The sequence below is a fragment of the Nicotiana sylvestris genome, chromosome 3 (genome assembly GCF_000393655.2).
Source record: "Nicotiana sylvestris chromosome 3, ASM39365v2, whole genome shotgun sequence".
Lineage (NCBI taxonomy): Eukaryota > Viridiplantae > Streptophyta > Magnoliopsida > Solanales > Solanaceae > Nicotiana > Nicotiana sylvestris.
The window spans coordinates 195,550,541-195,565,585 of NC_091059.1; the positions used below are offsets into that span (position 1 = coordinate 195,550,541).

The window sequence follows — 15,045 nt, forward strand, 5'->3', positions numbered from 1 at the left end:
TGAGAGCCCCAGGCGTTAGGGTTGCAACAACAACTAGGTTTGAGACAGACAGGGCCATTTCAGCCGCGATGTGCCATCTACGGTCGAGGACACTTGGGCCAATGCCGAGCCGGTTCTGATGCTTGTTATACATGTGGACGTCCCGGGCATATGATGCGAGATTGCCCAAATAAGGATTCTGGGGATATGGCGCAACCAGCGAATTCAACAATATGATCATCTATGTCTGTGCATCCTTCAAGGCCCGAGTCTCGGTCTTTGGCTGGTAGAGGTCGAGGTAGAGGTAGAGGGTTCAGTTCAGGTAGTAACCAGAATTGTATCTATGCGCTAGCAGGTCGACAGGACCAAGAGTCTTCACCAGATGTTGTGACAGGTATGTTTACTATTTGTGCTCACGATGTTTATACCTTGATAGACCCAGGATCTACCTTATCATGTATTACCCCATTTGTCACACGAAAATTTGGTATAGCGCCTCAAATACTAAGTGATCCTTTTACGGTATCTACACCGGTCGGAGAATCGATTATCGCTAGACATGTTTACCAAGGTTGTACGATAACAGTTTGTGGGCGTCAAACCTCAGCCGACCTAGTTGAACTAGAGATGTTGGATTTCGATGCTATCATGGGCATGGACTGGTTGGCAGCTTGTTATGCCATGGTTGATTGTCGAGCAAAGACAACTAGATTTCATTTTCCGGGTAAGCCAGTCCTCGAATAGGTAGGTAATACAACGACACCCAGAGGCAGGTTTATTTCCTATTTGAAGGCAAGAAAAATGATCGCAAAAGGGTGCATCTATCATATTGTACAAGTTAAAGATGCCGATGCTGAGAAATTTATACTTCAGTCTATTCCAGTAGTAAAGGAGTACGCGGATGTATTTCCAGATGAACTTCCAGGTATTCCTCCAGAGTGAGAGATTGATTTTGCAATCGATTTGCTTCCGGGAACACAACCAATATCCATCCCTCCATATAGAATGGCACCTGCCGAATTAAAGGAGTTGAAGGAGCAATTAAAAGATTTACTGGAAAAAGGTTTTACTAGGCCTAGTACCTCACCTTGGGGTGCACCGGTATTGTTTGTACGAAAAAAGGACGGATCGCTAAGGATGTGTATCGACTATAGGCAACTGAACAAGGTAACTATTAAGAATAAGTACCCCCTTCCAAGGATAGATGACTTGTTTGATTAGTTGTAGGGAGCTAGATGCTTTTCAAAGATAGATTTGAGGTCGGGGTACCACCAGGTTAGAGTTCGGGAGAAAGATATCCCCAAGACCGCCTTCAGGACCCGATATGGCCACTTTGAGTTTCTTGTTATGTCCTTCGGCTTAACGAATGCACCTGCCATATTTATGGACTTGATGAATAGCCTATTCCGACCATATTTGGATCTGTTCGTGATAGTCTTTATTGATGATATTCTGGTTTATTCACGTTCAGAGGATGAGCATGTAGATCACCTTCGAGCAGTACTCCAAACCCTCCGCGATAATAAATTGTATGCTAAGTTTTCTAAGTGTGAATTCTGGCTAAAGTCCGTAGCATTCTTGGGGCACATTGTATCCGACAGAGGTATAAAGGTAGACACTCAGAAGATTGAGGCTGTGAAATCCTGGCCTAGACCTACCACTTCGACAGAGATTCGTAGCTTTCTAGGCTTAGCAGGATATTATCGGAGGTTCGTAGAGGGGTTTTCTTCTCTTTCAGCACCATTAACAAAGCTGACGCAGAAAGCGACTAAGTTTCAGTGGACAGAGGCCTGTGAGCAGAGTTTCCAAGAGCTTAAGAACAGATTGACCTCAGCGCCAGTTCTGGCACTTCCAAATGGTCCAGATGGTTATGCCATGTATTGTGATGCCTCAGGTGTCGGGTTAGGATGTGTCCTGATGCAACATTGACGAGTAATTGCATATGCTTCAAGGCAGTTAAGGAAGCATGAGCGAAATTATCCGACCCATGACCTCGAGGTAGCTGCAGTTGTCCATGCACTTAAGATATGGCGACATTATTTATATGGTGTGCATGTTGATATATTCACAGATCATAAGAGCCTGCAATATATCCTCAAGCAAAAAGAGTTGAATTTGCGACAAAGACGATGGCTTGAATTATTGAAAGACTACGATGTTAACATTCTCTACCATCCAGGGAAAGCTAATGTTGTAGCAAATGCTTTAAGTCGCCGATCTATGGGTAGCTTAACACATGTAGAGGCCGAGAAAAGACAATTGACAAGAGAGATTCATCAATTGGCTTGTTTGGGGGTTCGATTAGTGGACTCTGGCAATGGAGGAGTTGCTCCAAAATACTGCAAAATCATCTCTCATAGCTGAAGTAAAGGAGAGGCAATACGAGGATCCAAAGTTAGTCAAGTTGAGAGAGCGGGTTCCACAACAAAAGAAGCCGTTGTTAGAACTCAAAGAAGATGGGGTTCTCAGATACAAGGGTCGTTTATGTGTTCCAGAGGTAGCAGGGCTACGAGACAAGATTATGTCAGAAGCACATTATTCATGGTATTCTATTCACCCTGGGTCGACAAAGATGTATCATGACATTAAGGATGTGTATTGGTGGAACGATATGAAAAAGAACATTGCTGAGTATGTCGCTCAATGCCCTAGTTGCCAGCAGGTGAAAATAGAGCACCAGAAGCCCGGAGGGCTAATGCAGACTATAGAGATCCCGACATGGAAATGAGAGGCGATTAATATGGACTTTATCACAGGTTTACCTCGTTCCCATCATAAGCTTGATTCTATATGGGTGATAGTCGATAGGCTCACGAAATCAACGCATTTCCTACCTGTCAGATCTACCTATACAGCAGAGGATTACGCAAAATTATATATTAAGGAGATAGTACGACTACACGGAGTACCCGTATCTATTATATCTGACCGTGGGGCCCAGTTTACAACACATTTTTGGAGGTCATTTCAGAAAGGTCTAGGAACTCAGGTGAATCTCAGCACAACTTTTCATCCACAAATAGATGGACAAGCCGAGCGCACGATTCAGACGCTCGAGGATATGTTGCGAGCATGTGTGCTGGATTTTAATAGAAGTTGGGTGAACATCTACCTCTTATCAAGTTTTCATATAATAACAGTTACCACTCCAGTATCCAGATGGCTCCGTATGAGGCTTTATATGGGCGCAGGTGCAGATCTCCCATAGGGTTGTTTGATGTTGGAGAATTTGGGTTATATGGGCCAGACCTGGTTCAACAGGCCATAGAAAAAGTAAAGCTTATCCGGGAGCGGCTGTTGATAGCTCAGAGTCGACAGAAGTCATATTCTGACGTGCGGCGACGAGATTTAGAGTACGAGGTTAATGACTGGGTATTCTTAAAGGTGTCACCTATGAAAGGTGTAATGAGATTTGGCAAGAGAGGCAAGCTTAGCCCACGGTATATTGGGCCTTATAGGATCATTTGGAGAGTGGGCCAAGTAGCTTACGAGTTAGAATTGCCCTTGGAATTAGAGTCTGTTCATCCGGGTTTTCACGTATCTATGTTACGGAAGTGCATTGGCGATCCTACCCGAGTAGTACCCACGAATGATGTACAGATTACAGAGAACTTGTCATACGAGGAAGTTCCGATTGCCATCCTAGATCGACAAATCCACAAGCTGCGGAATAAGGAGGTAGCCTCCGTGAAAGTACTTTGGAGAAACAATAATGTGGAGGAAATGACTTGGGAGGCCGAGGAAAGCATGAAGTCTAAATATCCCTACTTATTTCCTCCTCCAGAAAAGGATTCGACTGAGACATCATAATCATAAGTTATGTGTATAAATTCTTACGTTGGTCATGAGAGGCTGTCATCGTTATTCATAATTATGGTCCTGAATGTCGTTAGATTATTAAGCTCCTACGAGGAGAGTTGATAGTGGTGTTGTTACAGAGCTGACCTTGCCAAATTTATATAGATCATGGGGAGTTGAACATTCGAGGACGAATGTTTCTAAGGGGGGAAGGATGTTACATCTCGCATTTTCGTACGTTACAATTTCGTTTTTAGTTAACCGACGTAGACGCGGGGATGAGATCATCTTGACGTACTTAAGCTATTTATAACAAGCGGAAAAAATAAGTTCCATGAAGGATAAAGGATGCATGAATTAGGGAAAAGGAGTTTCGTTGAAAGTGGCCAATTTGGGATAAAATACGGATTAAGCGATAATACTCGATAATTATAAACTAGTACCATGCAAGGTACCATATGACCATGGTAGTATAATATATAAAGTATATATGAAGTATTTTTTTTAAAAAAAAATAATAAAATAAATATAACTTTAAGTAATTTGTGATAATTTTAAATTATGCGGGTAATTGATTAATTATCGGGTAACAGGACATTACCCAGTTGACTAATAAGCGGAAAAAATTTAATTAAATAACCCAAAGCCACACGGCATAAGGCCACAATGGCTAAACAATGACTCATAGGTCATTAAAGCCATGTAGCTAAAGCCTTATCCAAATAAGACTTAATTATGAGACATGTAAGTCTTATTTTAATGGTTTGTTTAAAAAATGCAAAAAAAGGTATCTTGTCTTTTGATCAGACAAGCAAGCATTAAAGAAAGTCATTTTCATTCATAAGGATTAAGAAGCTTGAAACAACAAATCTTCTATTTAGCCAAAGAGTAGCAACACAGTAATGTTTTCTTGAAGCAACAAATCTTATATTTCGCCAAAGAGTAGTAACACAGTAACGTTCAGAAACAAGAACTTTGAAATCAGAAAACGTTCGAGGCAAACACGATTTCATTCTAACGTCAAAGAATCCAGGTGTAAATTTCACAAAAGCAGATTCATTCAAATAATTCAAGAAAAAGGTATGTTAAGGCTAATTTCCTTCATTTTAGCATGATATCGTAATTACACAAGTTTGATAACGAGGCATAGAGAAAAATTCGTATCCCAAAATTTATGTATATTTTGCTAGTCTCGCAAATTACATATATTTTCCTAGTTTTGTAAGTTACCATATTCTTCTTGTCGGGACTGCATATTCAGTTAAGTATTTCCTTCTTCCGGTCAAAGAGTAGAAAGTTTACATATATACAGTATTAAAAGTATTTTCATTACCATCGAGCTATAATTGATGGGCAGGCCTCTATTGGGCAACCTCTGATCAGATGGTAAGTTATATGACGATCCTACTGTGGCCGAGCGCATATGGGCGAGCCCAGTTGGTCGAGATACAGAGCCTAGTATGGCCGAGTGCTTATGAGCGAGCCTACTACGGCAGAGCAGATATATATGTATACCGAGCCTTATAGGGTCGGACAGCTATTTTACTTACTATATTGAGAGAATTGAGTCAGTATTATCAGATGAGCATATCCTCGAGCTTTATTTGACTCCCAGTTGTTCTCAGTTGTTATATTATCAGTTCAATTTCAGCTTTCAGTATATTGCCTTACATACTCGGTACATTATTTCGTACTGACGTCCCTTTCTGGGGACGCTGCATTTCATGCATGCAGGGTCAGACAGACAGACGGGTAGACCTCCTCAGTAGGTGTTTTCTGAGATCAACTTTATCGGTAAGCTCCCCTTCTCTCGGAGTTACCGGGGCTAACAGTGGGGTGTGTATCTTGTGTATATATGTAGATAGGTTATGGGTAGGTCGGGGCCCTGTTTCGATCAATGTACATCTATCATTAGAGGCTTGTAGATATGTCCTGTCAGTTAATGCAGTATGTTATACTAGTAGTCCCCGTACGTATATTTTATTGGCTTGTCAGTTGTAGTAAATATGACGGCCTTGCCTGCCCAGCCTTATGTTGATGGTTAGTCAGCGTTAGTCTCTATTCAGTTTTATATTTTACATTGTACATTTTCTTGCAGCCCATGGACAAGAATATGACATTACATGTTCAAAGTCTCTGAGTCACAGGTGATACGCAAGGATAGTTGAGGCACTGAGTGCCAGTCTCGCCCCTAAGCATGGGGCGTGACAATACCCTAGTAGATGCTCGTGACTTGTGACACCCCAGTTAGGGCTTTGTCGGGTTGTGCTTCCGTTAATTATATCATTAAATCATATTTAAACTATTTATTAATGTTTAACTATTATTGAAAAGGCGATATAGGTTTGTTGGCTGACCTTGTCTTCACGAGAGGCGCCATCACGACCGGAGCGAGGTTTGTGTCGTGACAAGTTGGTATCAGAGCCTAGGTTACATTAGTCTCACGAGTCATGAGCAGGTTTAGTAGAGTCTCGTGGATCGGTACATAGACGTCTGTATTTATCCTCGAGACGCTGTAGAACCTTTAGGAAAACTTCACATTCTTGAATTCTTATCGCGCGTCCTTTGATTCATCTTGAAATGTAATATCAGATGTGCCGTGATGGCTTCTGATTCCCCGATCGAGGGGCGAGATGTGATCTTTGTGAGTTTGATGTTAGGCCAGTCTGGAGAACTTGAGGCCGAATATTTGCCTATGGCTTGAGCACCAAGGTGCTGATTATGTGAGCAAGTATTTTTGAACTTATATGTTCGATAGTGTCCCTATTAGTGGGAGTGATGGCTGGATAACTATGTGATGAGTATGTTAGTACTGCGAGATGTATCCATCTTGATTTGAGGCATAGCCCCGAGTTATGGGTGTGCAAAGAGTCTTTTCATGTGTCCTAGTTGGGAGTGAAGTAAATTTCATGTTGCGGTATGAGTTCAGACTTAGGAAGACTAAGTGACTGCGTAATGGTTATGACGGTGGAAGGTATACATAAATGTTAGTTTAAGGCGAAGAAGGTGGGTTATCTCATGCGAAGTGTTCTGAGGTTGTACGATCCTTATGTGTCTGTTAGATTTGCGAGTGAAGGATACGTGTTACAACTTAAATTGGGTCGATTAGTGAGTGGGTGTAACTGTTGCGAGAGTGGAATGCGAAATTTGCAGAAGAGTTAAAATTCTAGATGATCTGTGTTTTCACAAGCTTATAAAAGATTTGAGTTTAATCTCATTATGGTATCATGGCATCAATAGAGTATAATCGTTATGAGTTATTGAGAATGTGTTGATTTATGGCTTCGAGCCAAGTGGGGGAGTCCGCTATTGAATAGTTGATTGCACGGTTATGTGCTCTAATGGTAACAGTCCGAGGCATATTTGTAAATCAGTTGTGGCTCGAGTAAAGGAAATTTCAATAAAGGTTATGTTATGCTTTATGGGTGTACGAGAATCGGGGAATGACTTGAGTTGTGGTTGGTAATGAATGCTCGGTGCATAGAGCAGGAAATTGCTTGGTTATATTGGAATGAGGTCACATTCTATAGTGTCGGAGTGCAAATGAAGCACCTGTTGTTCGGTTCGTTTAATCAATCTAACTGCGATTTGAGTAGAGTGGATGCCTCTAGAGAATGTTCCTATTGTGTTCAAAATTTTACATGCAATAATTGGAGGCTTTCAAGTTGTACTTATGGATAGAAACTGAGTTTTCCTTGGAAGATGTCAAGACTTGTGGTGTTTTCCATATTAATTATGGGATTCTATGTATCAGTATCAGAAGGTAACGGATTTAGATCCGCAGGAAGTTCTTTCAGGTATTTTGCGGCAATGCTCTTAGGTTTTGATAGCTTGCTTAGCTTGATTGAGTTAAAAGGATCCAGTCCTGATAGGTCTGATTTGGGCAAAGGGAACTCGAAGAGTTCTTGATGGTTTTATCGCGGTTTGGAGATGTATATTTTCTATGGGCATGCGTATCATGGGATGTATAGTGATTTTCTTATAGATGGGACCAATGGAAGGTTCTTGACTGGTTGAGTACGTAGATGTTTGTGGCTCGGAAGGGATATGAATTTCTCGCGGTTATCCTAGAGTGGTACGATTTATACGGTATATTGGGTAAGACTGAGATTTGCATGTGTAAGTTCACGGTTCAGATTTGAATGGAAGGTCATAAATTCTTAGGCAGCACGGGCAGTTTTAGATAATTAGAGAAATGAACTTTAGATGATTTGAGAAGGAATCTCCAGATGATTAAGGAAATGGTAATGCTAATTGAGGTGATTTGACGAGGGTATATGTTTCAGAAAGAGTCAATGTGATTGAGTTGATGGTACTTCGGTAATATTGCAGCACTTCTCGTCAGGTTAGCTGCTGATATTCGGATTTGCTTGGCAGCACCGAAGAATCTTAGAGTATCTCCCATGGGGTGATTGGGTACTAGAGGTGAGTTATATATGGGAGTGGAGGAATTGGGATCAGATATGGTAATTCATGTGTTTTATGGACTTTGAAACTGAGAGTTCTCATATACAGGTTAGCTTGTGGTTGTGGATGGCAAAATGTGGGTAAGTTAGTCAGATATTAGTATGTGCTATGATTCAGTCATTGTGGACCTTCGAAGGATTATTTATCTGTTATGTGTAACTGGAGTTGATGTATGGTCCATTGGTAGACCTATATGGGATATGTGTCCGGCATCGAGACGGTTTTGTTAACTTCAAGTTGCTGTTAGCGAAGGATGTGTGGCTTCGGTTGTTTTGAGCTATTATCAATTATGGGGATCCATGCGTTACCTTTCTGTGTTATGAGACGATACGATCTGTTGGTTATAGGCACCTATGATGCGGTTCTATCGGAGTTTCATAATGGAAGTCGAGCGGGAAGAGTAATTTGGTGTTGCTCGGTGAACGACGTATCGGTTATGTCTTATCGGGTGTGCATGGTGTATGTTATTTGCTTCACCGTGAGTATGATGAATTGCTTTGGTTCCAGATATCAAATTGTGCGTGGTTGTCGATTTCGAGCATAGTGACTTAAGGTGGTTCCACGTGGAGCAGTGTTTAAATAAGGTCGCCATTGCAGTGAATATATGTGGAGGTATGACCTTGCAGGTTAGATTCGTGTGTTCTGTTCCTATGATGTGAGACGGGTTCTTAGTCTTGTGTTGTGGTGGTACTAGTGAACTTGAGGTTCAACTCTTTCATTTGAGTCATTTTCATGATTTGAGTATGTTCGGATTGTTGCGTATTGATGCGTGTATTGTACAAGTTGTGGCTTAGGTCTGTATGGATGTGTCATGTCACCAGAGTAATGTGTTGGATTAGAGGAGATCGTTGGGGATCATTAATAAATACAAACGGATTCGATTTTAGCATGTTTGATGGGTAAAGAGGTTCGGTTCAAAAATTTGCTATGGTCCTTGCCAAAGGAGAAGTAACCTTATGGATGACTGATCTGAGAGATGGTTATGATTTATTGCGTGTTTCATTTATCATTGGCAGTATATGGAAGTGTTGGAATGAGACTTTAGTTGATAAGAGGTTTCTACCGGTATTCGGGTGTTGTGTGCAGCTGCTGTGAATGGAAGTTATCGCTACATGTGTTTGAGTTACGTGGTATATCGGATAATTACACTTGAGGTTGCAGGCATGGGTTACTATAGCTAGTTCGGGTCTATTCAAAGTGTAGGTGTGAGGTTTTGATCGTATTGATGTTTTCAGAAGTGAAAATGTGGTTCTATGGTTTATGAGCGAGATTGGATTGTGTAATTTTAGTTAAACGGTGTTATCAGACTTATATGAGATAGGGTGATGTGGGATCACCCCCGGCTATATGCATGATAAGGTTATTCAGCAATTGGTAGGCTTTTAGAACAACTCTGGGTACGTTCGAGGAAGAATGTGTGTTTAAGTGGGAGAGGATGTAACGACCCGACCGGTCGTTTTGAACTTTTGCATTTTGATCGCCAGTTCTCGGGCATGACTTGCCCTGTGTAACGTATTATGACTGATGTAGATCGTTGGTTTTGGTTTTCATGAAAAATCGGAATGAATTTGAAGGAACAGTCTCAGTTGAAAGCTTTGAATTTGAAATGTTGACTAACAGTTGACTTATTTGTATATGAGCTCAGATCGGAAATTTTATGATTTGGATAGTTTCATTGGGTGATTTATGACTTAGGAGCGCGATCGGAATGCATTTTGGAAGTCCGTGGAAGGATTTGGCTTGAATTGGCAAAGTTAATATTTTGGCGAATTCCGGTTGATAGGTGAGATTTTGATCCGATGGTCGGAATGGAATTCCGAGAGTTGCTGTAGCTTCGTTATGTCATTTGTGATGTGTGTGCAAAATTTCAGGTCATTTGGACGTCGTTTGGTCGACTTTTTGATCGAATTCGGATTTCGGAAGTTTTGAAATTCTTAGGCTTGAATCTGAGGGTGATTTGATGTTGTTTTGAGCGTTCCAAAGGTTGGAACAAGTTTGAATTATGGGGTGTGTTGACATGTTTGGTCGGGGTCCCATGAGGCTCAGATATGTTTTGGAAGAGTTTTTGGAAGATTTTACCGTTTTGAGCATAAGCATGTAATGATCCAAAGGTCCATTTTTAGTTCTAGAGATCGAAATTTGATTTCGAGACTTTCGAAATTTTGATAATGAATTATAGGACTGATCTGGAAAGTTTGGTCTAATTTCATCAAATCGCGATTGGGTTTTTGACACGAAACATAAGTTAATTGTTTAACGAGCGAAATGGGTATTGAACTGAGCAAATGAACTCCGAATTGAGTTTCGACTGAAGGGCTATGTTCGTATTATTATTTGTGACTCATAGGAACAAGAATCATCGAATTCCGAGTTTGTATGATGGAGTTAGAGCCTTTTTAGTGAAAAGAAAAGCTGCTGCAATTTTCTGGGCAGTTTCTGCATTTTTCGCACGTGTGAACAGTAACCGCACTTGCGTGAACAGTATCAGTATATAGTACCTCTGTACAGTACATATGAACAATACCCCCGTATACAGTACCGTGAACAGTCCCATGAATAGTAAAATGCGTGAACAGTAACCACGGAAATTCTGGACAGAATGTTGAGTTCCCATTTTCCATTTTTACCAAATTGGAGCTTGAGGAGAGGAGATTTTCGGAAGATTTTCAGAGAAAATAATGGGGTAAGTGTTCTTAACTTAATTTTGGTTAGATTACCCGAATCTATTACTAGTTTTGGCATTTAATTAGTGATTTTAGTTGGAAAAAACTTGAAAACCCTCTTGGTTTAATTTGAAGATTTGAGGGTTGAGTTGATGTCGGATTTTAGTAAAATTGGTATGGTTGGACTCGTGGTTGGATGAAGTTTCATATTTCGTAATTTTTGTCGGGTTCCGAGACGTGGCCCCACAGGCAAATTTTGAGTGCAATTTCAGATTTTTAATGGAAAATGTAGAATTTCATATAGAATTAATTCCTATAATTTTTATTAACTGAATCGAATTATTGTGTCTAGATTTGAGGCATTCGGAGGTCGATTTGAGAGACAAAGGCATCGCGAGCTAGAGGATTAGCCGGTTCGAGGTGAGTAATGATTGTAAATGATGTCCTGAGGGTTTGAAACCCCGAATTTGCACATCATAGTGCTATATTGAGGTGAGACACGCGCTAGATGATGAGCGTGGGGTCTTTTACTACCGGGGATTGTGACTTGGTCCATCCCGATTGATGATTTTACCGCATATTTGATTGAAACTTATTTGTTATCATCATGATTTGGGCTGATTGCCATACTTTGGCTTCGTGCCAATTATTTGAATCCTTTGAGAATTTTTATCACTATTTTTCACTGTTTTGACTTATATTTAAACTCAGTCCTGTTGATAATTATTGTTTTACAAACTCAGCCGCTTTTATGCAGATTTGAAAACTCAAATGATATTTCTAAATGGTATTTTGGGCTGAGAACTACTGTTTTACAAATGTCCGAGAGGCTTATGATGATTTTCGGACGGAGTGAGGCCGAGGGCCATATGTGAGGATATGCTGAGTGATATGAGGCCGAGGTCCTGAGATACTATTTATGCCACGAGGTGGCTTGAGTGATGTGAGGCCGTGTGATATGAGGCCAATGGCTTGAGATACTATTTATGCCACGATGTGGCTTGAGTGATGTGAGACCGAGTGATATGAAGCCGAGGGCCTGAGATACTATTTATGCCACGAGGTGGCTTGAGTGATGTGAGGATATGCTGAATGATGATGCCACAAGGTGGCTTGATATAGCGCTTGGGCCGAAAGGGGTCCCTCCGGAGTCTGCACACCCACAGTGAGCGCGGGTAGCCATTGTTCTGAGTGATTGATACTATGCCCGAGGGGCTGATATGAGTGATTGTGAGGTAGCCCAAGAGGCTGATACTATTTTGAGAGTGAGCCCGAGGGGCTGTTACTGTTCTGATATTGAGCCCGAGGGGCTGGTATTGTTCTGATATTGAGCCCGAGGGGCTGGTTCTGTTGATATTATGCCCGAGGGGCAGTTTGTTGTACATGTTTTGCCCGAGGGCTTTTACATTTCTATCATTTTTGTTACTCACTTGTAAACTACTTGCTTTACTTGTTGGAAAAAGGGATTTTCACTTGATTTCTCACTACTTTACTGTTTAAAGTGATTTTACTGCTTCAGCATGGAATGCCTTGTGTTTTTGCGTGATTTCTTGCCTTCAGTCTTTATTTATTATTATTACTCGCTAAGTCGGAGTATTCACATTACTCCCTGCACCTCGTGTGTAGATTCAGGTATGTTTTGGCTGATCGGAGGCAGAGTCATCAGGGTTTAGCAAGGTAGCTGCCGGCGTTCGCAGCACTGCTTTTCTCTCTCCTCATTTCATTAGTCTGTATTTGTACACTCCAGGCTTTCAGTTGTATTTATACCCTAGTAGATGCTCGTGACTTGTGACACCCCGGTTAGGGCTGTGTCGGGTTGTGCTTCCGTTAATTATATCATTAAATCATATTTAAACTGTTTATTAATGTTTAACTATTTTTGAAAAGGCGATATGGGTTTGTTGGCTGGCCTTGTCTTCACGAGAGGCGCCATCACGATCGGAGCGGGTTTTGGGTCGTGACAAGTAATCTCTTTTGTTGGTATAGTTGATGAAGCTCGATAGCGTTATAATATTATTCTCAATTTTACTACATGCTTGACCTAAAACTTTCTAATTATATTTCTATATTGTGCTGGAATATTAGTTTTAATTAATTATTATCACTTCTATCTATTTATTCTCCAAAGTTAGTTATATGTCAATTTTGTAATTCTCAAGCAAAATTAATATACGATAACCATTGGGTAAAATAATAGAGTGAGAATAATTCTTTTTAAGCTATCATTCCAAGTTTGTAATCTTGCTTACTTCCATTCTAATTCTCACGGAGGAGTTGTAGTTGGCAAGATTATTGATTTTTAGTAAAAAGTAATCGCAAGAGGTTTTTGCTATCTTTTAGCACAATTCAGGCAAGAAAATTATTCCGGTTTAATCGTCACAAGTAATATATCAATTGATTTACATAACCTCGCGGAGTGTTGTTAATTGATTATTTCCGAGTGAGCAAAATATAATTGTATTAGCATTAAACAGTTATCCCAAAGAGAAATATATGTAGAAGCTAAGATTTTATTATTATCACGCTATCGAGTAAATTCAATGATTCCCAACTCTTTTTAAATATAAATCTTCTGAAAGTTATTTAGTTTCAACTTAAGCAATTTAAATTTCAACAAACAAAACTTCATCAATTTGATTCTCTCAAATAGTAGTAAGAACATTATAAGTTTGTAGCTAGATTCTCCAATCTCTGTGGGACGATATCATAAACTATACTAGAATTGGATAGAGTACGAGTAGCAAAATCTTATATGCATTGGCCTCGTCAAATTTTTGGGGCCGTTGTTGGGGATTGGCACAAGTCTACTTCAGACTAATTATTTTGTTACTAATTTGGGAACTTACTATTAGTATTATTATCCTTGCTTTCAATGTTTACTAAATAATACTACTATTATTTTTACTATTACAAGTACTAACATCTTATACAAGTGTTATTATCATTTATCCTTCTTATCATCATTATAGCATAGCAGTCACTATTATTAATACTAGTACTATTTGTAACTATATTCTGTATTAGTATTGTATTATTATTTTCCATCGTTAGTTACTGTGACTACTAACTGATTTCGTTTACCATTTGTTTTCATAACATCTATTGCTAATTGGTACTAATATAATTACTATTATCATATACTACTGCTATTGTTGTTGTTGTTGCTCATGCTGTTGTTGCTGCTAATAGTAGTAGTAGTAGTAGTAGTAGTACTACTACTACTACTACTACTAATAATAATAATAACAACATTATCATACTACTATTTTTATTTGATCGCTTATTATTTTTGTCATCTTTGTTGTCCTTGTTATTAATCACTTTCTTTTAATTATTTTCTTCTAAGTACTACTACTACTACTACCCTTTTAGGAGTTAAGTTCAATTTTTTTTTGAATTTTGAGGAGTTTATGACCCGCTCATCTATAAAAGAGTTGGTCAATTACGATCCTGAAATTGAAAGATCTCTTCGATTGAGCAGGAAATGATAAGCATTATCTTTCCAAAGCATAGCTTGTGAAAGTATGGAGAATCAGGAAGTAGAGAATATCAACTCACGCGAAGTACCACCATCAGTCGAAATAGAGGATCAATTTGATGAAGTGGCGCCAAGGCCGGCAAACAAAATCCTAAGGGATTATGCTAGACTTGACCGCTTCAACTGTGAATCTAGTGTCAGAAAACCTCCAGTGGCAGCCAACAACTTTGAAATCAGGACTGGCCTGATTCAAACAATTCAACAGTCTTGCATCTTCACTGGAGACGCAAGTGAAGATCCACACAGTCATTTAATTGACTTTTTGGAACTTGTTGAAACAGATAAGTATAATGGAGTACCTCCTGAAGCTATCAAGTTAAGGCTATTTCCTTTCTCTTTAAAAGGAGAAGCCAAGACTTGGTTGCGAAGTTTGCCACAAGGTTCCATTACCGCATGAGATCAAATGACTCAGAAATTTTTAAACTAATATTTTTCCCCTGCTAAAACTACAAAGTTAAGACAAGACATATCTAATTTCTTGCAGACTGACACAGAGTCAGTTTATCAAGCTTGGGAAAGGTTAAAAGTAATGTTAAGAAAATGTTCACACCACGATATTCCTGAACATATGCAATTGTATATTTTTTTTATCACGGGCTA

The 15,045-nt window shown here is 39.7% G+C and overlaps 1 protein-coding gene across 1 annotated transcript; it reads left to right on the plus strand.

The window, feature by feature from the left end:
* The first annotated feature begins 14,431 nt into the window (after positions 1 to 14,431).
* Positions 14,432 to 14,842, plus strand: LOC138888537 (uncharacterized). Its single transcript, XM_070170415.1, has one exon. The coding sequence runs from the start codon at positions 14,432 to 14,434 to the stop codon at positions 14,840 to 14,842; it is 411 nt and encodes a 136-aa protein (XP_070026516.1).
* Positions 14,843 to 15,045: the final 203 nt, after the last annotated feature.

Excerpts from the sequence above, each read along its gene's own strand:
- LOC138888537 (XM_070170415.1), top strand. The coding sequence starts at position 14,432 with ATGGAGAATCAGGAAGTAGAGAATATCAACTCACGCGAAGTACCACCA.